General features: G+C 42.7%; 1 protein-coding gene and 1 long non-coding RNA gene across 2 annotated transcripts in view; both read left to right on the top strand.

Moving 5' to 3' along the window:
* Window positions 1–6,111, top strand: part of LOC129858984 (APC membrane recruitment protein 2-like) — a 6,480-nt gene extending 369 nt beyond the window's left edge. Inside the window, exon 1 of the mRNA XM_055928262.1 lies at window positions 1–6,111. This exon is cut by the window's left edge and continues 369 nt beyond it. Coding sequence (XP_055784237.1) covers window positions 1–1,825 — 1,825 coding nt within the window. The 3' untranslated portion in view covers window positions 1,826–6,111.
* Window positions 6,112–14,122: 8,011 nt separating this feature from the next.
* On the top strand, window positions 14,123–26,857 carry LOC129858982 (uncharacterized). The gene is made up of 3 exons (XR_008760116.1): window positions 14,123–14,859; window positions 24,258–24,373; window positions 24,650–26,857. It is a non-coding gene; the product is annotated as an uncharacterized LOC129858982 (long non-coding RNA).
* Window positions 26,858–27,731: the final 874 nt, after the last annotated feature.

The following is a 27,731-nucleotide window of genomic DNA, read 5'->3' as shown; positions in this document are numbered from 1 at the left end:
CGGATTCTTCTCTTTCAGGAACAAAGGAGTCAACAGGAACGGGAATTCTGTGAATGTGAATTCTGTGGGGGCGACTAACGAGCTCGTCAGGAGTAAAACGCATGACGGACTAACGAGCTTGGAACCAGACGGACAGAGAGGGGAGGAGTCCGGAATATCAGAGGCGGGACAGGTGAGGTCTCTCAGCAAATCACTGAGCTTCTTTTCGCTGCTCAGACGAGGAAGTATGAGAGCCAATGAGAATACAGGGTTTGGGAGAAGGGGGAGGGGTTTAAAAGGCTTCTTCAGTAGTATGAAATGGCGGCGGAAGGAGAACGTGACGGAGGGAGAGGGGGAGGTAGCGGAGGTGAGAGAGGGGGAAGTGATTCTAACAGAAGAAGTGAAAGACATCACTCTGACCCTCGAACCCCAGCCCCGCCTGCCCCAGGAGGATCATGGTAGCTTGGAGGCTGAGCAAAACACAGAATCGGCAGGAACCTCTCCCTCGAACAACGCCACGACACCACTCACGCACTCAATCGCCTTGACTACAAACCTGTCAGAATCCCTCTATACGCCATCCCCCTCCCCTCTGCGCACCGTCCTCCACTCAAAACCCAAAACGTCAATTTCCTCTGTAACGGCCATCCCCCCTCTGGATCAGTGTGACCCTCCCTCCGAACCCTCAGTGGACCGGCTCTGTTCAGTCCTCTTCACTGACGTCACTTCACTCAAGAGCTTCGATTCACTGACGGGGTGCGGTGACATCATCGCAGACGCAGAGGAGGAGGGGGCAGGAAACGGTGGAGGAGGAGTAGGAAGTGCTACTAGCAGTAGCACTAGTAGTGGGGAAGGAGGAGGAGGAGTACGAAGCTCCATTAATACCCATGTCACCCCTTCCACCCCTACCTCCACCTCCGCTACTGCCTCTGCCCCTGCCCCCCTCCATGCCAGGGCACGGCTGATGCCCTCTCACTCTGCCCCAACTCAGCAGCCCTCTGGCAGCAGCGTGGTGGCCTACATGGGGGGTGGGGAGGAGATGGCCAGCCCTGACGGGGTGGACGACGCAGACATGCAGGGGCTCTGGCACATGCTCCCCTCTGGGAGAGAAAACTCCCCCACCTTCCTCCGATCCAACTCTCACCTGGCTCCCCCGAGGGGTACAGAGCGGAAACTCAGCCAGGTCAAATCTCTGGGACTCAGCAAGATCCCTGTAGTGGGGGGAGGAGGGGGAGGAAGGGTGACTAAACTCGCCGCTTGCCAAACCTCCTCGTCCAATGAGATGGAGACTAAGGAGGAAGTCCCGCCCCAACAGGATGTCCCGGCTCTTAGGGATGAGGGCTACTGGGATACGCCCTCTGCAACCCCCACGGCAACGCCTGACAACGGCTTCTTGCGGAACCAAAGGCTTGGCCAATTGTGTGACAGTTGCTCTGGCGATGCGCTCTACGACCTCTACAACGAGGAATTGGAAAGATCTGATGACGAGGAAGAGGAAGAAGATCTGATGAGTACACCTTCAACCTCTGCATGTGAGTACAAACTCAGCCCTCTGGCCCGGACTACTCCTCCTTTCTCCTCCTCCTCTTCCTCTTTCCACTCGATGAAGGGAAGCACTAGCCTTCCCCGCGAGTCCAAAATCCCTCTTAGTGTCAGACAGATCACACCCCCTCACTCTGTGAGCCAATCAGCTCTTTCCTCTGTCCACGCAACCGCTCCTCCCTCTGACACACCCACCCATGCCCCTCCCCTAGCCCGGACCAGAATCCCTGTCTCCAAGGTGCCAGTCCGTCGCCCTGGGAACAAGGCCGGCAACGCTACACAAGGGCCAGCCCCCAGGAAGTAGCTTTGGACCAGGCAGCCATGAACTTTGGTGTCTTTGGACTAAACCTGTGTACACCATCACTGGTCTTATGTGTAAGACATTGCTGGACTGGTGGGTTGTGGAAGGCATCAGACAATGATAGACACTGGAAATAAAGTGAGAAGAGCTCGAAGCAACACTCCCTTTGGATCCTAGTGGGTCACAAGAAAACTAAATAAACTTTGGGTGACAAAAAAAGTTTGACATATTGTAACCACTGAACATAAGTGCTCAACATCACCGGACGTGTGTGTTCAACATCACCGGACGTGTGTGTTCAACATCACTGGAGTTATGTGTATGGGACAAGAAACTTGGCAACTCTTCAAGTGGGGGAAGGGAGCGCACCGAAAAGTTTGGGATCCACATTTTTAGACAACTCTCATCGCTTCCTGACCAGATATGCAAACTTTGGTCATATAAATCAACTGCACTACACACCGCTAGGAAGGACCAGAGCACCTTTCACACCGCTAGGAAGGACCAGGGCACCTTTCACACCGCTAGGAAGGACCAGGGCACCTTTCACACCGCTAGGAAGGACCAGAGCACCTTTCACACCGCTAGGAAGGACCAGAGCACCTTTCAGACTGCTAGGAAGGACCAGAGCACCTTTCACACCGCTAGGAAGGACCAGAGCACCTTTCACACCGCTAGGAAGGACCAGAGCACCTTTCACACTGCTAGGAAGGACCAGAGGACCTTTCACACTGCTAGGAAGGACCAGAGCACCTTTCACACCGCTAGGAAGGACCAGAGCACCTTTCACACCGCTAGGAAGGACCAGAGCACCTTTCACACCGCTAGGAAGGACCAGAGCACCTTTCACACCGCTAGGAAGGACCAGAACACCTTTCACACTGCTAGGAAGGACCAGAGCACCTTTCACACTGCTAGGAAGGACCAGAGCACCTTTCACACCGCTAGGAAAGACCAGAGCACCTTTCACACTGCTAGGAAGGACCAGAGCACCTTTCACACCGCTAGGGAGGACCAGAGCACCTTTCACACCGCTAGGAAGGACCAGGGCACCTTTCACACCGCTAGGAAGGACCCGGGCACCTTTCACACCACTAGGAAGGACCAGGGCACCTTTCACACCGCTAGGAAGGACCAGAGGACCTTTACCTTTTCACTTCAAGTCCTTTTTTCTAAAACACAGATTTTATATGATACGATGTGTTTAATCTAACAACAGCCTAATATAATTAAACAGTTTGGAATGTGTCATAATCTAATCTGTAACTAATTACCTCCTAATCCCAGACTCCAATCCTTAATCTGTATCTATAATTTTGTCATGCCATTTAGCAGACCTTTTTATCCAAAGTCATTTACAGTAATGCAGGTGGGAGGAGCTATATGAGGGCGGGCTCATTGTAAAGGCTGGAATGGAATGAATGGAACAGAGTCAAACATGTTGTTTCCATATGTGTGATACCATTCCATGTATTCCATTGAGCCCATCCTCCCACCAGTGAGACATACATGCATATTATTATATTATTGTTTATGATGGGTGATCCCGGAAATCAAACCCACCATCCTGGCATTGCAAGCGCTATGTGCTACCAACTGAGCTACGGTGGACCACCGTCTTCTAAAACCTGATTGGTTGTACTGATGACTATTTGTCCTAAAGTACCAGTGGATGGCAGTGATGACAACATTGCTAAAATAAATCAGAGAGAATGTATGTATGTTTACTAAGGTGCACATGGAGATCACAGGATACCAAGAAACATCCCTAAAACATCCTCCTTAGTGAAACATAAACACACACATGGTCCTCTGGACCTGATGGACTCCACCACTCAAACGAGCAACTACTGTACTGTAATGAGTTTACACAGCCGCACTGCAATCTGGGAAAACAGCTGCAGGTTCAATCTCTCTGGGATTTACAACCATAACAAATCACCTAATGGAAAACTGGAAAACGAACTGAACACTCGCTGCATGAGGTGCCTGGAACACAGGGCACTAGGATCAGGGAACACTGACGCGCACACACATTTTAAATACTTAATTTGAATCCACCAATCAAATGTACAAAAAAAGGATCCAAACATTTCAAAGTCCCTTTTTTGCGTGGTACAGAAAGCAGCTCCTTCTCCAAACAGCTAGGCTCCCCAGAGCCGTACCTAGCCTACTGCTTTGCCCTAGTTTTTGTCAGGCCCGCAATCTGGAGGCCACACACTGCAAGCCTGTGTACGTGGCCGAGACTGCCAATTATCAGGGCCACCAGCTTGCACCTCCACCCGAGGCTGTCCAAGCGTGCCACGAGGGGCAGGTACTGAAGCAGCTTCTCAGCAAACACAAACACAAACACAAACACACACACACACGTCAAGAACTGTCTTTCGTACCAACCCTGGATTACTTTCTTCTCTACCAGGACACATCAATACAATGCTTTTTTCTACTGAGTACTTTGTTATTCACTAGTTTTCATACTCTTTTGTATAGGACAATGTTTCATGAGATACCGCAACCAACCTTGACTGTGAACACACCAGCTACTTAGTGGGCTTTCGTTTTTGTTTCTGATTTATGAAGGAGGTGAGGGTGGGGGCCAAAGCTTGCCTGTGGCATACATTCAGGAGTATATTTCACCTCCCCCACCCCAATCCCCAAATCAGGAGTAACCTTCACCTCCCATCCCCAAATCAGGAGTAACCTTCCCCCTCCATCCCCAAATCAGGAGTAACCTTCCCCCTCCATCCCCAAATCAGGAGTAACCTTCCCCCTCCATCCCCAAATCAGGAGTAACCTTCCCCCTCCATCCCCAAATCAGGAGTAACCTTCCCCCTCCATCCCCAAATCAGGAGTAACCTTCACCCTCCGTCCCCAAATCAGGAGTAACCTTCACCTCCCATTCCCAGATCAGGAGTAACCTTCACCTCCCGTCCCCAGATCAGGAGTAACCTTCCCCCTCCATCCCCAAATCAGGAGTAACCTTCACCCTCCATCACCAAATCAGGAGTAACCTTCACCCTCCATCCACAAATCAGGAGTAACCTTCACCCTCCGTCCCCAAATCAGGAGTAACCTTCACCTCCCGTCCCCAAATCAGGAGTAACCTTCACCCTCCATCACCAAATCAGGAGTAACCTTCACCCTCCATCACCAAATCAGGAGTAACCTTCACCTCCCGTCCCCAAATCAGGAGTAACCTTCACCTCCCGTCCCCAAATCAGGAGTAACCTTCACCCTCCATCACCAAATCAGGAGTAACCTTCACCCTCCATCCACAAATCAGGAGTAACCTTCACCTCCCGTCCCCAAATCAGGAGTAACCTTCACCTCCCGTCCCCAAATCAGGAGTAACCTTCACCCTCCATCACCAAATCAGGAGTAACCTTCACCCTCCATCCACAAATCAGGAGTAACCTTCACCTCCCGTCCCCAGATCAGGAGTAACCTTCACCCTCCATCCACAAATCAGGAGTAACCTTCACCCTCCATCCAAATATCATGCTGTTATTCTATACCATTAGGAGTTACAGACCTATAGACAATGAGATCTGAATGCAGCATGACGTCATTCTTAGCCTTACCTCTGGTGTGAATATCTTTGTTTTCTTTCACTCTGTTAATGTTGTGAATATCTTTGTTTTCTTTCACTCTATTAATGGTATGAATATCTTTGTTTTCTTTCACTCTGTTAATGGTGTGAATATCTTTGTTTTCTTTCACTCTATTAATGGTATGAATATCTTTGTTTTCTTTCACTCTGTTAATGGTGTGAATATCTTTGTTTTCTTTCACTCTATTAATGGTATGAATATCTTTGTTTTCTTTCACTCTGTTAATGTTGTGAATATCTTTGTTTTCTTTCATTCTGATAATGTTGTGAATACCTTTGTTTTCTTTCACTCTATTAATGGTATGAATATCTTTGTTTTCTTTCATTCTGTTAATGGTGTGAATATCTTTGTTTTCTTTCACTCTATTAATGGTATGAATATCTTTGTTTTCTTTCACTCTGTTAATGTTGTGAATATCTTTGTTTTCTTTCACTCTATTAATGGTATGAATATCTTTGTTTTCTTTCACTCTGTTAATGTTGTGAATATCTTTGTTTTCTTTCACTCTATTAATGGTGTGAATATCTTTGTTTTCTTTCACTCTATTAATGGTATGAATATCTTTGTTTTCTTTCACTCTGTTAATGGTGTGAATATCTTTGTTTTCTTTAATTCTGTTAATGGTGTGAATATCTTTGTTTAATTAATAAACCGCTGTGATCGCGCTAATAGAGACGATTTTGGCTCAGTGTGTTGGCATACATTTCAGTCGCCTGCTAGCAGACACACACACACACACACACACACACACACACACACACACACACACACACACACACACACACACACACACACACACACACACACACACACACACACACACACACACACACACACACACACACACACACACACACACACACACACACACACACACACACACACACACACACACACACACACACACACACAGGAGGAGGGATGGAAGGGTGATGCTGTTGCTGCTCTGCTGCAGTGGGGGGTGATGTTTTTGTGAGTGGCTCAGAGAGCTACAGCTGCTGATGGATATACAACTCACATCACTTGTTCCTCAAGATGACATCCAAATGTAATATTGATTGTTAGATTGTGTGGTCTTTCTGAGACTGAATGAATGGTGAAGGTGGGAGAGAGACACAAAGAGAGAGGCTGGCTGCAGCTGATACAAGCTTTCTGTCAATATGAAACTGGGCGTGTGTGTGTGTGTGTGTGTGTGTGTGTGTGTGTGTGTGTGTGTGTGTGTGTGTGTGTGTGTGTGTGTGTGTGTGTGTGTGTACATTTACTTTAAGACCCCCCTATCTGCTTAAGTGTGTGTGTGTTTGACTGTTGAATATAGATGGGAGGGAATGTCTCTTTTTGTAAGCTTTCTCTGTCACTGTTAGAGGGACCCACGTGTTGCTCGAGAAAGGATGTATTTGTGTGTGTGTGTGTGTGTGTGTGTGTGTGTGTGTGTGTGTGTGTGTGTGTGTGTGTGTGTGTGTGTGTGTGTGTGTGTGTGTGTGTGTGTGTGTGTGTGTGTGTGTGTGTGTGTGTGTGTGTGTGTGTGTGTGTATGCCTAAGGAAGGCAGGATGATTTGGTGCAGTGTGAATCCCCTTTGTAATGGTGCAGAAGAAATACATCTCCCCCTCTTTCTCCCCTCCCCCTATCTCTCTTTCTCCCCTCCATCTCTCTCTCCCTCTCACTCCCCCTCTTTCTCCCCTCCCCCCTGTCTCTTTTTCTCCCATCCATCTCTCTCTCCCTCTCACTCCCCCTCTTTCTCCCCTCCCCCCTCTCTCTCTTTCTCCCCTCCATCTCTCTCTCCCTCTCACTCCCCCTCTTTCTCCCCCCCCCTGTCTCTTTTTCTCCCATCCATCTCTCTCTCCCTCTCACTCCCCCTCTCTCTCCCCTCCCCCCTCTCTCTCTTTTTCCCCTCCCCCCTCTCTCTTTTTCTACCCTCCATCTCTCTCCCCATCTTCTTCTCCCCCTCTCTCGCTCCCTGCTGAGTGTAGTTTATGTAAAAGCATTAGATAATACCAGATCAAAGCTTCTCGTGATGACAGAGAGAGGGGTCTGTGTGTGTGTGTGCGTGTATGTGTTTGTGCGCGTTTGTGTGTGTGTTTGTGTGTGTGTGCGTGTATGTGTTTGTGCGCGTTTGTGTGTGTGTTTGTGTGTTTGTGCGTGTATGTGTTTGTGCGCGTTTGTGTGTGTGTGTTTGTGTGCATTTGTGGTGGGTTATAGACACTGTTGCTGATCTCATCTCCTTTTAGTTTTCTGGGCAACCTGGACTTTGACTCCACACGCACGCACACACACACATTTAGCGTGGGTATATATTCGAATAAAAAGACTGGGTGGAATTATTTTGAATTTTGTACAGATGAAAACAGACTGAGAAGAGAAATGAGAGACTAAGAGAATGAGAAAGAAAAAGAGAACTAAAGACTGAGGGGTAGGGAGGAGAAGAATGAGAGGTAGGGAGGAGAAGAGTGAGGGGTAGGGAGGAGAAGAGTGAAGTTTAGGGAGTAGAAGAGTGAGGGGTAAGGAGGAGAAGAGTGAGGGGTAGGGAGGAGAAGAATGTGCGTGTAAGTGTCTGCGTGTGCGTTTGGGTGCGTGCGCGCGCGTGTGTGTGTGAGAATCTACATAATGTAGAAGAATTATACCTGCATGACTATTCAGGTCAGACTGTACTGATGATGATGATGATATACTTAACCAATAAGGCATGAGGGGGTGTGATATATGGCCAATATACCACGGCTAAGGGCTGTTCTTACATATGACGCAATACGGAGTGCCTGGATACAGCCTGTAGCCGTGGTATATGGCCATCAGGGTTGGGGAGTAACGGTTTACAAAAAAACTGTAACTGTAATCCTTTACGTTACCAGCAAAAATATTGTAATCAGATTACAGATACTTTTGAGAAACTAGATGATTACCTTAAGGATTACTTTTAAATTCAGAAAGGATGTTTGCGAAAAAAACATCTTTGACACTTTTCTCAATTACATTCAAATCAGCATTGGAAAAAGGCGCAAATTTTTATTTGTTCAACGTGAGCGAGTCTCGCCACCAACCAGAGACCACTATGATGACACACCAAATGTGTTTGATTGATTGCAGGGAAAGAGCAGGAATAGGTTTTGTAGGCTACAGTCCAACCTTTGTCTTCCAATGGTGCGACTGCTGTCAGCATCCAAAGATTATCCAACTTTAATAAACGCTTGGAGGTAAGGATGACAGCAGTGGTGTAGTCTACAGCGATACGGATATCACTTATTATTGATATCTACATAGAGCATTGATGTGAATCACACTGCTGCTCTCTCATTTAGCTATTTGCACCTTACGGATTGTGGATGTTGTGGACGGCTGTTCACAAATATAAATGTGTATTTCAACCCAATAATGGTTGAATTAAAGAAGTTTCAGCTGCCTATCAATCATTGTTTTTGAAACCAGTGGACAGCCAATGAAAAATGCGCTCTTGCAACAGCTGCATAGTGCGGATCCCAGCCTATGGAACAACAGCTGCATAGTGAGGATCCCAGCCTATAGAACAACAGCTGCATAGTGCGGATCCCAGCCTATGGAACAACAGCTGCATAGTGAGGATCCCAGCCTATAGAATAACAGCTGCATAGTGAGGATCCCAGCCTATGGAACAACAGCTGCATAGTGAGGATCCCAGCCTATTGAACAACAGCTGCATAGTGAGGATCCCAGCCTATTGAACAACAGCTGCATAGTGAGGATCCCAGCCTATGGAATAACAGCTGCATAGTGAGGATCCCAGCCTATGGAATAACAGCTGCATAGTGAGGATCCCAGCCTATGGAACAACAGCTGCATAGTGAGGATCCCAGCCTATAGAATAACAGCTGCATAGTGAGGATCCCAGCCTATGGAACAACAGCTGCATAGTGAGGATCCCAGCCTATAGAATAACAGCTGCATAGTGAGGATCCCAGCCTATAGAATAACCGCTGCATAGTGAGGATCCCAGCCTATGGAACAACAGCTGCATAGTGAGGATCCCAGCCTATGGAACAACAGCTGCATAGTGAGGATCCCAGCCTATAGAATAACAGCTGCATAGTGAGGATCCCAGGCTATAGAACAACAGCTGCATAGTGAGGATCCCAGCCTATGGAATAACAGCTGCATAGTGAGGATCCCAGCCTATGGAACAACAGCTGCATAGTGAGGATCCCAGCCTATGGAACAACAGCTGCATAGTGAGGATCCCAGCCTATAGAATAACAGCTGCATAGTGAGGATCCCAGCCTATGGAACAACAGCTGCATAGTGAGGATCCCAGCCTATAGAATAACAGCTGCATAGTGAGGATCCCAGCCTATGGAATAACAGCTGCATAGTGAGGATCCCAGCCTATAGAATAACAGCTGCATAGTGAGGATCCCAGCCTTCAGTATGGAATAACAGCTGTATAGTGAGGATCCCAGCCTATGGAACAACAGCTGCATAGTGAGGATCCCAGCCTATAGAATAACAGCTGCATAGTGAGGATCCCAGCCTATGGAACAACAGCTGCATAGTGAGGATCCCAGCCTATAGAACAACAGCTGCATAGTGAGGATCCCAGCCTATGGAACAACAGCTGCATAGTGAGGATCCCAGCCTATAGAATAACAGCTGCATAGTGAGGATCCCAGCCTATGGAACAACAGCTGCATAGTGAGGATCCCAGCCTATAGAATAACAGCTGCATAGTGAGGATCCCAGCCTATGGAATAACAGCTGCATAGTGAGGATCCCAGCCTATAGAATAACAGCTGCATAGTGAGGATCCCAGCCTTCAGTATGGAATAACAGCTGTATAGTGAGGATCCCAGCCTATGGAACAACAGCTGCATAGTGAGGATCCCAGCCTATAGAATAACAGCTGCATAGTGAGGATCCCAGCCTATGGAACAACAGCTGCATAGTGAGGATCCCAGCCTATAGAACAACAGCTGCATAGTGAGGATCCCAGCCTATGGAATAAAAGTGGGGCTTTTATTGTTCAATCTAATTCATGGTGATAAAAACATTAAATCCATAAGCCTAATAGACACATGCTCAAACTTGTACACGTTTGATAGACTTAAAGTGTCAATCTGTAGTTGCTACATCCATTTTTGGACTTATATATACATATATTTATACACACTACCATTCAAAAGTTTGTGGTCACTTAGAAATGTCCTTGTTTTTGAAAGAAAAGCAACAAAAAAAGTCTATTTATGTGTGTATATATATATTTATATATATTTTATTTTTTTGAAGAATATAACTTAGAAATGCCTAATGAGTAATGAGCCTAGTTCAACTGTCACACTCCATGAGAACCCATATATATATATATATATATATATATATATATATATATATATATATATATATATATATATATACACACACATTTACTCCAATGTTTGTAAACATTGTAAATGTAAACTAACACTGGAAATCAAATCAAATCAAATGTTATTTGTCACATGCATTGAATACAACAGTGAAATGCTGAATACAACAGGTGTAGACCTCACAGTGAAATGCTGAATACAACAGGTGTAGACCTCACAGTGAAATGCTGAATACAACAGGTGTAGACCTTACCGTGAAATGCTGAATACAACAGGTGTAGACCTCACAGTGAAATGCTGAATACAACAGGTGTAGACCTCACAGTGAAATGCTGAATACAACAGGTGTAGACCTCACAGTGAAATGCTGAATACAACAGGTGTAGACCTCACAGTGAAATGCTGAATACAACAGGTGTAGACCTTACCGTGAAATGCTGAATACAACAGGTGTAGACCTCACAGTGAAATGCTGAATACAACAGGTGTAGACCTCACAGTGAAATGCTGAATACAACAGATGTAGACCTCACAGTGAAATGCTGAATACAACAGGTGTAGACCTCACAGTGAAATGCTGAATACAACAGATGTAGACCTCACAGTGAAATGCTGAATACAACAGATGTAGACCTCACAGTGAAATGCTGAATACAACAGATGTAGACCTCACAGTGAAATGCTTACTTACAAGCCCCTAACCAACAATGTAGTTACATTTTTTTTTTTTATATTTTTTTTTTTATATACCTAAAAATAGCATCAAAATGGTTAAAACAATAAGAGTGCCCATCCCTTTTTACCAAAACAGAGGCAGGGCGGCAGTTGTTATTGTTTCATCTGTGGATTTGTCCTTTAAACAACTTCATATTATCAAGATATCAAAGTGTCACCAATTAAAAGGTAAACAGTAGGCCTATAGCAAATGCAGCATATTGCATTCATTTTTCACATGTAAATAGCTCTTTTCAGTAGTGCTCAAAGCCATTCCATGAGCGCAGCATTTATTTTTCAACTGGAGTCAATGAGCCCAATCAGTCCTCCATGACAACAAAATCATAAACAACAGAGTAGGGCTGGCTAATTAGTCCTTCGTTTTGGGGTCAAAGTCAGGTACAACTATTTGGCTAATCTATACTTCCATATTTCCAAGTCCTATTCTTGCAGATACAGGGGTATAACATTTATTGGAATGACTGGAATTCTGATAGACTTTAGTTTTTAATGTAAAGATATAATTTAATCATATTATTATATGTAGTAGAAAACATTGGGTTAGCAGAAGCCTACATAACCAACCCATAACGTAAAATGTAACATCCATATACGGCCAGCTATGTAAACTTTAACATTGATTTATCCTGCAATAGATGTCGTTCAATTTGTAACATGCATTTTTCTCTTCTTCTAATGCCTCTTAAGGGTGAAAGTAATCTAAAAGTAACTGAATGTAATCAGATTACGTTACTGAGTTTGGGTAATCCAAAAGTTACATTACTGATAATTTTGGACAGGTAACTAGTAACTGTAACGGATTACATTTAGAAAGTAACCTACCCAAGCCTGATGGTCATATACCACAAACACCCCAGGTGCCTTTACTGCTGTTAGAAAATGGTTACCAACGTAACTAAAGCAGTAAAAATACATGTTTTGTCATACATATCATACTTTCAGCCAATCAGCATTCAGGGCTTGAACCACCCAGTTCATAATAGATAATATACTCTTTTGGATAAAACCACCAGGTGACAATGATAGCTGTTTACTCCTCATGTCATCTTTTCCTCCATCATTACATCTCCAGGGGTAACTAGCCTATAAAACCTCACCACTGATTTTCCCCTGAGTCTGTGTGTATTCGACAACGTGGATGCATACATGTGTGTGTCCGTGCATGCATTCCTGTGTGTGTGTGTGTGTGTGTGTGTGTGTGCGTGTGTGTGTGTGTGTGTGTGTGTGTGTGTGTGTGTGTGATTGAGGCCCATTCAAAAAGATTCACCCCACATTTCGCAGGGTAGCCTCACCACAGATGTTTCCTTGGCAACCCCACTGGGTCATCCAATGAGAAGAGGGGGCTGGGCAAGGAGGGAGAGGAGGGGGGAGGAAGGAGGTGGCACTGACACAGAGAATCTGAGAGACCTGATTGGAGTTGGACTGGTGCAGTGAAACACGCACACACACACCTTCAAAGCATGCAAATTTCAACTTTCAGAGCTGTTTTTGTTTTGTAATAATGTGGTGCCTGCCTCTATTTCCTTAAACATTTAATTAACAGTACATGCCATTGAAAAAGGTGAATATTTCATGACATCCTTTTTGTCAGTAGGTACCCAACAGAAGGTGATGTGTTGGACACAGTCATATAGATACAGAGGTCTATAGAGCCTGTCTGTATTCCTGATTTCTGGAACTCTTACCAGTGTAATATTGACATAAGCTCAGAACCGCTTGTTGCTTCAAACATGGTCCTGTTGAATCAGATCAATGGGCAGTTCATTACCTCTGTCAAATGAATACGTAGCTTGAAGTTATCTTTCCACTTCTATTTATTTGGGGACGCAACGATAATACACATTTACAATAGGCCTATATCTAAAAAGACATAAAGCCAAATGATACGTAAACTGAGTATACTACACATAAATAATGCTCTTTCCATGACACAGTAGACTGACCAGGTGGAAGCTATGATCCATTATTAATGTCAGCTGTTAAATCCACTTCAATCAGTGTAGATGAAGGGGAGGAGTTAAAGAAGGATTTTTAAGCCTTGAGACATGGATTGTGTATATATGCTATTCAGAGGGAGAATGGGAAAGACAAAAGATTATATATATTTTCTTTATTTAACTGGGCAAGTCAGTTAAGAACAAATTCTTATTTTCAGTGACGGCCTAGGAACAGTGGGTTAACTGCCTTGTTCAACGACAGATTTTTACCTTGTCAGTTCAGGGATTCAATCTTGCAACCTTTTGGTTACAAGTCCAACACTCTAACCACTAGGCTACCTGCCGTCCCTACACTCTGACCACTAGGCTACCTGCCACCCCATATGCCTTTGAACGGGGTATGGTAGTAGGTGCCAAGCACACCGGTTTGTGTCAAGAACTTTAACGCTGCTGGGTTTTTCACTCTCAACAGTTTCCTGTGTGTTTCAAGAATTGTCTACCACCCAGGGACATCCAGCCAACTTGACACAACTGTGGGAAACATTGGAGTCAACATGGGCCATGCCCCAACAAATTGAAGCTGCTCTGAGGGCAAACCGGGGGGTGCAACTCAATATTAGGAAGGTGTTCCTAATGTTTGGTTTACTCAGTGTAAATTTGAAAACAGATGGGAGTACTCACAGATCTGGAACAGACTATACAGTAGTGCTGCTGATAGTGTGCGATTTACTGTGTGCATATTAATAAGCTACGTAATTTGTCAGATGCACGTGGGCCAGCTTGAAACATTTCTTAGCTTCTCAAATGACATAAAGCGGAGCCTGAAAATAATAAACTTTTACAACTTGCGTATTTGTACCGTAGGGATGGCGTGCTTCTGACGGATGAGGGCAAAGACCTCTTCCTTGAGAGTTTGAGCGTGTACGTGTGTGTGCCGTTGCGTGTCGGAAAAGGTAGGGGTTGTCAAAAACTGTGCAAGAAAGAGAATGGTCAAAATGTCCCCCCTGGTTCGCGAATCCAGGACCACTCTATGTATGACGTTCGTTTCTAAATGTTTTTATTCATTCACTCAGTGCTGATTGAACGATTATTTCTCCTGCTTGGTTAAAATAGTCTAAAACAGTTGATGTGTTGAAAACTGTTACATTTGATCATATAGCTAACCAAGTTAGCATGGCATTTTCTTTTGACTGCGCACAGACCGCGCAAGCAAGCAATGATCATTACTATGTTATTTTTGCTTTACTTTGCTTTGTGTGCAAACTGCACCCATGCTACTTTTAACTTGTGGATAGCGACTTCAGTTTTTTGGGAACACTTTGAAAAGTAGCTTGACACTGTTGATCAGTCAGCACAAGTTTGGATTCAAATGACAAGAAGAAAATTGCATTGGCATAAGAGGGAGCACACTGAGGTAATGCATAAGGTAAGGGCTAGAATTTGCTCGGGATCTTCATACACACACTAGAGCAATTACATAACCTTGGTACAACCCTTCAGACAGTAGTAATAAAATAGATTTCTGTACAAAATAATCATTTTTTGGGACAGTTTCAGCTCAAGACTGTGATGTACCCAGTGTGTCTGGGGAGAAGACTCAGAGGCAGTCTGAATACAGGACAAGATCGCCCTCTAGTCGTTCTAAAATGATACTGCTGGTTCTGAGCACATGGATGACAAAATCAATGGCTGTATATGAATGGACAACGCCATCGGTCACATGACCACACCTATGAATGTGGTTATTACCTGTAGTTTGGTAGCAGGCCTAGCTGATGTTGGTGATAACTCTACTGTAGGTCAGTGTGGTGTCAGTATTGAAGGGTCCTAAATTCCAGCCGTCAACCCAGCAGAAAATGCCACTGTTCTAACGAAAGCCCACAAGGAGGGTCACGCACCCTCCAGGCTAAGATTTACAGATTTGTTTTTGATGGCGCCTCCCTCAAGCTATGAAGGATGAAGGAGCAGATGTTCCCTGTGCACGCATCAATGGGACGAAGGGGGGGGACTTGCTTGGGCCAAGAAACATGAGTGATGTTAGGATCGAGACTAGTTATGATCGAGGCAAAGATGAACAGAGAAAAGTACAGAGAGATCCTTGATGAAAACCTGCTTCAGAGTGCTCAGGACCTCAGACTGGGACGAAGGTTCACCTTCCAACAGAACAATGACCCTAAGCACACAGCCAAGACAACGTAGGAGATGGCAAGTTCTTGAATGCTAGTATTTCCTGAACTTTTGGTAAACATAAGACATTTCATGTGGTAGGATGAATCCTTCATTCTGAGAAAATAAAACATTTATTTTAAATACAGCCAAGGGTGTTGGTCCTAATCGGGAGGTGGTGGTAGCGTCATGCCGGACATGATCGAGTGGATGACTGTTTTGCAAGTGACAGGCTCCCTGGTGGGTGGGGGTTACACTTTAGGGCGCTTTGCCCAAACATATGAGGTCTGCTTGTGTGTCGTCACCTGCTGCCGAGCAAAACCAGTTCACCCATCAGTGACTCGCTGACGTTGCTTGCATCTTTTTTCCAACGTTATTAGTTTTTTTCTTCCAGCTTCAGATGGATTTGATTTTGTAGCGAGTAACGAAGGTGTCAGGGGAAATGTATCACAGTAAAAGTATACATTTTCTTTTGAAAATGTAGTGAAGTAAAAGTAGAAATTTACAGAAATATAAATAGTAAAGTACAGATACCATAAAAAACTACTTAAGTACAGTAACAAAGTATTTCTACTTTGTTACTTTACACAACTGGAAATAGCTCAATTTGAGATGATGTAAAAGCAACAAAGGGTTCTTCTGATAGCAGTATTGAGTTAAGCTGCCAAGGGCGATGAATAGGCTGTGTATTTGGTATAAGTAGTTTCATAGCAAGGGGAGAATGATCCGAAATGACCGTAGCAGCTTTTGTTCAGTTTGACTATTTTATTGAATAGTTCAGTATAGTGTTATTTAGCCTAATAAAGTTATCAGTTTAGGAACCAAGTTGGTTAGTTGGATTACCCATAAATAGGGGAAAGGGGGATACCTAGTCAGTTGTCCAACTGAATGTATTCAACTGTAAAGCCGTCAAATGCGTGATAAAAACATGTTTGTAATTGCATGATTAACTATGACTACAGGGTAGTTCCATATAATTTCAATCCCTTTCTGACAGCACCCCTTATGATTTGACGGAAACCTTCCATAGCCTACATGTTTGCTGATGATAGAAGTGGTCATAAAGGGATTTTCTGGTACCTGAATGCCAAAACATTTAGGAGATAGAGGTGCTCAAAGTCAAAACATTATGCATACCCCACCCTACCATGAGACATCCATGTCTTCATCACTGAAAATGTATTGAAAAAAAATAGTTTTATAATAAAAAAATATGTAATTTCTTAACCTTTAATGTAAATGATCTGAAACGCATTAACTCAGATTATTTATGTATGTTGTAGCGTAAACCCTCTTTTACATCATCAGAGGTGTTTGTGTTGTGCCCACCATCGGTTGAGTCACATCATTCTCTTGAATACAGGGTGGATGTCATGTTTTGGCTGATAAATGTACTAAAATGTGAATACAATTCAAAAGGAAACTTTCAAATGGTACCACAACGATGGCTGGAGGTCCACACATCAGAGAATGTTGAGTTGAGTGGAAATATCCATTGTTATGAATTAAACTGTCGATCTTCCATAGGAAACCTATTGAAATGATCATAGATAAACAGAGTAGACATTCTCATTCAAGTTGACAATCAATGGTGGGTGGAACGGCGGCCATCTTTCTGGTATTAATTTGAAGTTAACATTTCTATTATATTTACATTTCAATGATGTACCAGCTAAATTGCAGTGGTCTAATAGGATAGGTTTATTCTACAAATTCTATTTCTATGAATGAAATGATACCCACCCTGCATGTTGTGTCTCAACCGATGACAGGAGCAATACAAAACCTCAGATAATGCAAATTAGGGACTAGGCTACAACATACAGTATGTGAAATTGAGAAAAATCGGAGTTTACGTGTTTTTACATCATTAACGTTAACAGTAAAAAACAAATTATATTTGATTAAGAATACTTTTTAAAGAAATTATTAAAAAGTTTGACACCACCGTTTGTAAACCTTAGGGATAGGGGGCAGTATTTTCACGTCCGGATGAAAAGCGTGCCCAAAGTAAACTGCCTGCTACTCAGGCCCAGAAGCTAGGATATGCATATTAATAGTATATTTGGATAGAAAACACTCTGAGGTTTCTATTACTGTTTGAATACTGTCTGTGAGTATAACAGAACTGATTTGGCAGGTGAAACCCCGAGCACAATCCATCCAGGGATTTATTTTTTGAGGTCAATCAGTTTTCCAATAGTTTCAATGGTAAGCCCTTTTTATAATAGGAATCTGCTTGCAGTTTCTATGGCATCCAATAGATGTCAACAGTCTTTAGAAATTGGTTGATGTTTTTCTTTTGAGAAATGAAGAAGTAGCCCTGTTCTTTCCATGTGTCACTCCAGGTGGACTCTAGTCTTTTGGTGCACGCGACCTGGAACCCCTTCACATTGTTTTAGTCCGGTATGGAACACAGTTTATCCCGTCTTAAATTTTATTGATTATTTACGTTTTAGGATACCTAAGGTTGGATTAGGAAAGTGGTTTGAAATGTTTCGACCAAGTTTGCAGGTAACTTATTAGACACTTTGTAGTCATGTTGGGAGAGTTGGAACCGGTGTATTTTCTGAATCAAACGCGCCAAATAAATGGACATTTTGGGGATATAAAGAAGCAATTTATCGATCAAAAGGACCATTTCTGATGTTTCTGGGACATTTTGGAGTGCCAACAGAAGAAGATCTTCAAAGGTAAGGCGTGAATTATATCGTTATTTCTGACTTTTGTGTAGCACCTGCCTGGTTGAAATATGATTTTCATGTGTTGGTATGCGGGGCGCTGTCCTCAGATAATCGCATGGTCTGCCTCCGCCGCAAAGACTTTTAGAAATCTGAAATATGCGGCTGGATTAACAAGAAGTTAAGCTTTATTTTGATGTATTACACATGTATGTTTTGTACATTTTTATTATGAGTATTTCTGTTTTTGAATTTGGTGCACTGCAATTTCACTGGATGTTGTCAAATCAATCCTGTTACCGGGATTCGAGCTGGAAGGGATCACTAAGAAGTTAAAATAATGTCAAACTCAACCATTTATCTTTTTCGATGATGGAGACATGGATGTCTCATGGAATGGTGGGGTATGCAAAATGGGCAAACTTGAGCACCTCTGTCTCCTGAGTGTTTGTTTTGGCATTCAGGTCCAAAAAGTCACTTAATGAGCACTTCTAACGTGGGCAAACATCTATGGAAGGTTTTGTTCAAGGCAAAAGAACTGAAGTTTTTCCTGATCGTGTGACGTGACCAGGAAAACTTATTTTAGGTTGGTATTTTTAGATTCAGTGAATACAGTATTGATTTAAGGTCCAGTGCAGTCAACATTCCTGTGTTTTATATCATATTGTACAACAGCTGATGAAACTGACACTGTAAACTTTTGAACAAAATTGATCAGTGTTACTTCCTGAGAGTTGCTTGTTGAAAATACAATATGCACAGGACATTCTAATTAGAAGCTTTGCATGGGCGGGAGTTTCGTCTTTCCATGGTGACATCCTCATGAGGTGAATAAGAAAGAGAGTTCAATAAGAAGGAGAGTTCCTAACCTCTCTCCCAATAACAGCTAGTTTTCAGTTTTCCCCTCCCCACTCAGACCACACCCAGACAGTCATAGCTAAATTCATGCTTGAGAAATCGTTTTTTTTTGTTGTTACTAAAAAGCAATTTTATCTATTACAGACAGGTATTTAATTGTGACGCCATTGTAACGGGTCACTGAAAATTGTGCAGAATTGTGTACTACGTCAACCATTTTGCATGATATGTTACATCCTGCAGTTGTTTTTTCAAATATATTTGTATTCCTTTTGAAATTTGTGTAATATGTTACAAATTCCAATTTGTACAATATGTTATGAATTTGTAAGCACTTAACACCCCGAACTGCATCTTTAATACTCCCACAATCTAGGTACTGTAGAGTACTGTATAATTCAATATGAATCAGGCACAATCTAGGTACTGTAGTGTACTGTATAATTCAATATGAATCAGGCACAATCTAGGTGCTGTAGAGTACTGTATAATTCAATATGAATCAGGCACAATCTAGGTACTGTAGAGTACTGTATAATTCAATATGAATCAGGCACAATCTAGGTACTGTAGTGTACTGTATAATTCAATATGAATCAGGCACAATCTAGGTACTGTAGAGTACTGTATAATTCAATATGAATCAGGCACAATCTAGGTACTGTAGAGTACTGTATAATTCAATATGAATCAGGCACAATCTAGGTACTGTAGAGTACTGTATAATTCAATATGAATCAGGCACAATCTAGGTACTGTAGTGTACTGTATAATTCAATATGAATCAGGCACAATCTAGGTACTGTAGTGTACTGTATAATTCAATATGAATCAGGCACAATCTAGGTACTGTAGAGTACTGTATAATTCAATATGAATCAGGCACAATCTAGGTACTGTAGTGTACTGTATAATTCAATATGAATCAGGCACAATCTAGGTACTGTAGAGTACTGTATAATTCAATATGAATCAGGCACAATCTAGGTACTGTAGTGTACTGTATAATTCAATATGAATCAGGCACAATCTAGGTACTGTAGAGTACTGTATAATTCAATATGAATCAGGCACAATCTAGGTACTGTAGAGTACTGTATAATTCAATATGAATCAGGCACAATCTAGGTACTGTAGTGTACTGTATAATTCAATATGAATCAGGCACAATCTAGGTACTGTAGAGTACTGTATAATTCAATATGAATCAGGCACAATCTAGGTACTGTAGTGTACTGTATAATTCAATATGAATCAGGCACAATCTAGGTACTGTAGAGTACTGTATAATTCAATATGAATCAGGCACAATCTAGGTACTGTAGTGTACTGTATAATTCAATATGAATCAGGCACAATCTAGGTACTGTAGTGTACTGTATAATTCAATATGAATCAGGCACAATCTAGGTACTGTAGAGTACTGTATAATTCAATATGAATCAGGCACAATCTAGGTACTGTAGTGTACTGTATAATTCAATATGAATCAGGCACAATCTAGGTACTGTAGTGTACTGTATAATTCAATATGAATCAGGCACAATCTAGGTACTGTAGAGTACTGTATAATTCAATATGAATCAGGCACAATCTAGGTACTGTAGTGTACTGTATAATTCAATATGAATCAGGCACAATCTAGGTACTGTAGAGTACTGTATAATTCAATATGAATCAGGCACAATCTAGGTACTGTAGTGTACTGTATAATTCAATATGAATCAGGCACAATCTAGGTACTGTAGAGTACTGTATAATTCAATATGAATCAGGCACAATCTAGGTACTGTAGAGTACTGTATAATTCAATATGAATCAGGCACAATCTAGGTACTGTAGTGTACTGTATAATTCAATATGAATCAGGCACAATCTAGGTACTGTAGAGTACTGTATAATTCAATATGAATCAGGCACAATCTAGGTACTGTAGTGTACTGTATAATTCAATATGAATCAGGCACAATCTAGGTACTGTAGAGTACTGTATAATTCAATATGAATCAGGCACAATCTAGGTACTGTAGTGTACTGTATAATTCAATATGAATCAGGCACAATCTAGGTACTGTAGTGTACTGTATAATTCAATATGAATCAGGCACAATCTAGGTACTGTAGAGTACTGTATAATTCAATATGAATCAGGCACAATCTAGGTACTGTAGTGTACTGTATAATTCAATATGAATCACACACAATCTTAACCGGGATCATCTACTTGTATATTCTGAGTTTAGAATAAAACAGCTGATGATTTTGTATGTTAGCGATATGTTTTCATTATTGAATTACTCTATTTCATATGTCCTGTATGTATGATGAAACCGTTCTTACACATTATTTTTTATTTATATCTATTGTTTACATTAGATTTCAAGTATAAGTTGAAGACATCAGCAAGAATTTTAAGAGGACTGTCATTGAGATTGTGTGTGTTGGTCACCAGCCAAGCTCCGTGATATGTCAGGAGAAGGGAGTGGATTTATGTATTCTCAGCTGAGAGTTTTTGATGCGTTCTGCTCTATAGTTGATCCAGTAAATGGCTACTCAATGACAACGACTCTCAAAATCTTTATGTAGTAGACTGTGAAAACAAGCATCTCAAAGCTGGACCAGCAGACACTCCAATAATAACATTACAAAGATAAAAATTGAGGACTTACACATTCTGAAAATATTACCACTGAACAGCAACAGGATATCTTATGTGAACAAAGGGTCTTTTTCAGATCTGGGCTCTCCACAGCTGTAATATCTTTCCTTCAACAAACTCACTTCCATCTCAGACCACACGTTTAAGGGCCTGGACAACCTCATAGTATTACAACTGGATAACAACCACATCTCAAGTATCTCATCATCATCTCTTCAGTTCCTCTTCAGCTTGAGGAAACTGTACTTAACCAGCAACCAGCTTCATTGTCTTCGGCCCATTTTAGAATGACCACATTTGCAGAAATTGTTCATTGTGAACAATAACTTGACCTCTTTTCATTCACAGGAAATATCAAATAGGTCTATAGTGCTGACAGTACTGGATGTATCCAGTAATCCTCTGGAGATCTTCAGTGTCACAGCAGATGTCCTTTCCCATCTTCATACATTAGATCGTTCCCTCTGTGGCTCTAATGGAATGGGATGTGGCGGACAGGTATTTTCTGAGGAATGTTTATGGTCTCGACTTGAGTGGCGTCCACATGTCTTCAGGAGGGGTTAGTGTTGGTGCTCCAGAGCCTCGACTCCTAAATTAAATCTCTGGGACTGGATACAATAGGGGGAGATGCGCTCGTTAATTAATATAGCCTGCCACATACCTACAGTGAGAACACTCTGATTGCAATGTAACAACTTCCGTATTGTCTCTGACAAGCTGCTGCAGTCCTGCACACAGTTGACTGACCTGGACATATCATTTATAATATGATACTGTATGCAACACATCAATTAGTCATTGTATTGTAATGCATTGTTAATTCAGACATTTAATATGACATTTAATATATTTAATTCAATATGACATTTAATATGACATTTAATAAACTTTTAAATTGATACTCTGGACATAACACTGGCTTGTGTGAGTGACCTGACTCCAGTATATCATTAAATATTGTTATCTGAAATGGGAACTATGTCAGTTTACTGACGCAGTTGCCAGCTGATGTCTCCCTGTAACTACAGCGCCTTCCGAAAGTATTCAGACCCCTTGACTTTTTCCACATTTTGTTATGGTACAGCCTTACTCTACAATTGATTAAATAAATACAAATATTCAGCAATCTACACGCAATACCCCATAATGACAAAGCAAAAACAGGGTTTTAGACATTTTTGCAAATGTATTATAAATAAAAAACAGAAATACATTATTTACATAAGTATTCAGACCCTTAGCTATGAGACTCAAAATTGAGCTCAGGTGCATCCTGTTTCCATTGATCATCCTTTAGATGTTTCTACAACTTGATTGGAGTCCACCTGTGGTAAATTCAATTGATTGGACATGATTTGGAAAGGCACACGCCTGTCTAAATAAGGTCCCACAGTTGACAGTGCATGTCAGAGCAAAAACCAAGGCATGAGGTCGAAGGAATTGTCCGTAGAGCTCCGAGACAGGATTGTGTTGAGAAACAGATCTGGGGAAGGGTACCAAAAAATGTCTGCAGCATTGAAGGTCCCCAAGACCACAGTGGCATCCATCATTCTTAAATGGAAGAAGTTTGGAGCCACCAAGACTCTTCCTAGAGCTGCCCGCCCGGCCAAACTGAGCTTTCGGGGGAAAAGGGCTTGGCCAGGGAGTGGAACAAGAACTCTATGGTCACTCTGACAGAGCAGAGCTCTAGAGTTTTTCTGTGGAGATGGGAGAACCTTCCAGATGGACAACCATCTCTGCAGCCACTCCTCAGTAAAAGACACTTGACAGCCCGATTGGAGTTTGCCAAAAGACATTGAATGTCAAGCATCACGTCTGGAGGAAACATGGCACAATCCCTACGGTGAAGCATGGTGGTGGCAGCATCATGCTGTGGTTATGTTTTTCAGCGGGAGGAACTGGGAGACTAGTCAGGATCAACGCAAAGATGAACTGAGCATAGTACATAGATCCTTGATGAAAACCTGCTCCAGAGCGCTCAGGACAGACTGGGGCGAAGGTTCACCTTCCAACAGGACAACGACCCTAAGCACACAACCAAGCCAATGCAGGAGTGGTTTCAGGACCAGTCTCTGAATGTCCTTGAGTTGCCCAGCCAGAGCCCGGACTTGAACCTGATCGAACATCTCTGGAGAGTCCTGAAAATAGCTGTGCAGCTACGCTCCCCATCCAACCTGACAAATCTTGAGAGGATCTGCAGAGAGGAATGGGAGAGACTCCCCAAATACAGGTGTGCCAAGCTTATAGTATCATGCCCAAAAGACTCCAGGCTGTAATCGCTGCCAAAGGTGCTTCAACAAAGTACTGAGTAAAGGGTCTGAATACTTATGTAAATGTGATAATTAAGATTTTATTTTTAATACATTTTCAAAAATGTCTAAAAAACAGTTTTTGCTTTGTCATTATGTTGTATTGTGTGTAGATTGATGAGAGAACATTGTTTCTCACTGTGTTCCACAGATAAACCAACCATAGAAATAATAACATAAGCCATCTACCGGAGCAGAAAGACCGCCTGTAATCAGCAGCTGAAACCTGGAGAGCGAGTGTTGCTCCAGAGAGATCCAGGTGGCCAGGTTGGTTTAATATCTTTCTATTTATTGTTGTATTCTGCACAGGGGTTCATTTCCCTAAAGTGTCGTAGCTAACAGTAGAACAGCAAAATTCTTTATTTGCAAATATTTTTCACACACCGACAATTGACTGTCACACATCGAGTTGATCATTTATTTTCTTGTGTGGCTGTGTTGTTGAGGAAAACAATGTTAGATACAGGTGGGAGTTTTTTGGGGAAACTCTTCTGTATATTGATCGAGGGTCAAATAATAAAAAAAAAAAGCTCTTGTTTCCAGCTTCCGTCTGTTTGATGAGCAGAAGGATTTGCTGATCCTGGTGTTTTTTGAGGAGATCCCAGACCACCAGCTCTCACCCTGACACCACATGAGGAGGCTGGTGAAGAGACACGCCTACCTGAGCTGGCCCAGAGCTGGGGAACACACCGGAGTCTTCTGGCAGAAACTCTGGGTTGCTCTGGAGACCAGGCACTGTCCTGCTGTGGAGGACCCCATCCTCACCGGGGTGGAGAGAACGTGACGTAGACAACTGTCATGCTGTGTTTTACATTTATATGATATTTTATATATCACATGCTTTACATTTTAGTCATTTAGCAGATGCTCTCATACAGGGCGACTTACATGATTGAATAACATTGACCAATGCTAATATTTAATGAATCTAATGAGCTTAGTTACAATGATTTCTATGAACCTTTGTTAACTCTTGGCTGTTGTATTTAGCTTTATGAGAAACAAACATTCTCTTTGAAATAAACTATAATGAACACGAGGGGAGACAGAGCTGGTTTCATACACGAGGGGAGACAGAGAGCTGGTGTTATATACGAGGGGAGACAGAGAGCTGGTGTCATATACGAGGGGAGACAGAGAGCTGGTTTCATACATGAGGGGAGACAGAGAGTTGGTGTCATACATGAGGGGAGACAGAGAGCTGGTTTCATACATGAGGGGAGACAGAGAGCTGGTTTCATACGAGGGGAGACAGAGAGCTGGTTTCATACGAGGGGAGACAGAGAGCTGGTTTCATACGAGGGGAGACAGAGAGCTGGTTTCATACACAGGTCACAGCAGGTGTTTATTGCAAAGGACCACAGGAGGAGGCAGGTAGCTGGGTCCAGGGGCAGGCAGAAGGTCATACACAGGAGGAGGCAGGTAGCTGGGTCCAGGGGCAGGCAGAAGGTCATACACAGTAGGAGGCAGGTAGCTGGGTCCAGGGGCAGGCAGAAGGTCATACACAGGAGGAGGCAGGTAGCTGGGTCCAGGGGCAGGCAGAAGGGTATACACAGGAGGAGGCAGGTAGCTGGGTCCAGGGGCAGGCAGAAGGTCATACACAGGAGGAGGCAGGTAGCTGGGTCCAGGGGCAGGCAGAAGGTCATACACAGGAGGTGTAGGGGCAACAGTACTGGCAGGGAGAAGACTAGTAACGTAGTCCAGGAGATCAGGCAAAAGGTAAATAGTGTTTGCCTGCCTCACTATCACACACAGGAAGAGTAAATCACAGGCAAACCAGACACTCCGAAAGAAGTGTCACAAAACAAACAATAACTCACAGTGATGGGGGGGGGGAAGAACTGAACTAAATAGAGTGGGATGATGACATGCAGGTGCGTGAACAGGTGATTAGAATTCATGTGATTGGGATCTGGAGAGTGAGCTGCGTTCAGGGGATCTATGTGTTTGAGAGTGAGCTGGAAAGTGGGCTGGAGAGTGAGCTGCGTTCAGGGGATCTATGTGTTTGAGAGTGAGCTGGAAAGTGGGCTGGAGAGTGAGCTGCGTTCAGGGGATCTATGTGTTTGAGAGTGAGCTGGAAAGTGGGCTGGAGAGTGAGCTGTGTTCAGGGGATCTATGTGTTTGAGATTGAGTTGGAAGTTACTTAAACAGCTCTTTATCATTATGGCATTAAGTAGACTTTATGCAATGTGTACTTTTCCTTGTCACCTTTACATCAATAGTTAATGATAGCTGCACAGCACAGCTCCAAACCATATGGGTTTACAATCACCTTTACATTAATAGATAATGATAGCTGCTAGTCCACAGCACAGCTCCAAACCATATGGGTTTACAATCACCCTGACATTAATAGTACTATACCAATTGGAGGGTTTAAATCACCCTTACATTAATAGTACTATATTAGCTACTGTAATATTACAGTTACCACACATGTTTCATTATCAATTTGTCAGCTACAGAGCACAATTTAGCTAATAGTCTTCTTTCTCTTCAAATGTTTTTGTTCCTATGTTTTACTTGTATTATACACTGAACAAAAATATAAACTCAACATGTAAATATTGTTCCCATGTTTCATTAGATAAATGAAATATCCTAGAAATGTTTGTCACGCACAAATAGCTAATTTCTCTCAAATTTGTTTGTATCCCTGTTAATGAGCATTCTCCTTTGACAAGATAATTAATCCACTTGACAGGTGTGGATGTGGCATATCAAGAAGCTGATTAAACATTATGATCATTACACAGGTGCACCGTGTGCTCTAAAATGTCCCGTTTTCTTCACACAACACAATGCCACAGATGTCTCAAGTTTGTGCAGTTGGCATCTGACTGCAGGAATGTTCGCCAGAGCTGTTGCCAGATAATTTTATGTTAATTTCTCTACCATAAGCCACCTCCAACTTTGATTTAAAGAATATTTCAGTACGTCCAACCAGCCTCACAACCTCAGATCACGTGCATGGCATTGTGTGGGCGAGCGATTTGCTGATGTCAATGTTATGAACATAGTGCCCCATGGTGGAGGAGGGGTTATGGTATGGGCAGGCATAAGCTACGGACAACAAACACAATTGCATTTTATCGATGGCAATTTGAATGCACAGAGATACCTTGATGATACTGATGCTCTTGATAGACGCACAGCCATTGAAGAGGAGTGGGACAACATTCCACAGCCATTGAAGAGGAGTGGGACAACATTCCACAGCCATTGAAGAGGAGTGGGACAACATTCCACAGCCATTGAAGAGGAGTGGGACAACATTCCACAGCCATTGAAGAGGAGTGGGACAACATTCCACAGCCATTGAAGAGGAGTGGGACAACATTCCACAGCCATTGAAGAGGAGTGGGACAACATTCCACAGCCATTGAAGAGGAGTGGGACAACATTCCACAGCCATTGAAGAGGAGTGGGACAACATTCCACAGCCATTGAAGAGGAGTGGGACAACATTCCGACTGGTTTTCTGGAACACGCCCCTACCTTTTTTTTTTAAGGTATCTGTGACCAACAGATGTACATCTGTATTCCCAATCATGTGAAATCCATAGATTAGTGCCAAATGAATTTATTTCAATTGTCTGATTTCCTCATATGAACTGTAACTCTT

Source organism: Salvelinus fontinalis, chromosome 7, assembly GCF_029448725.1.
Source record: "Salvelinus fontinalis isolate EN_2023a chromosome 7, ASM2944872v1, whole genome shotgun sequence".
NCBI lineage: Eukaryota > Metazoa > Chordata > Actinopteri > Salmoniformes > Salmonidae > Salvelinus > Salvelinus fontinalis.
This window is presented reverse-complemented; position numbering and strand designations above follow the sequence as displayed.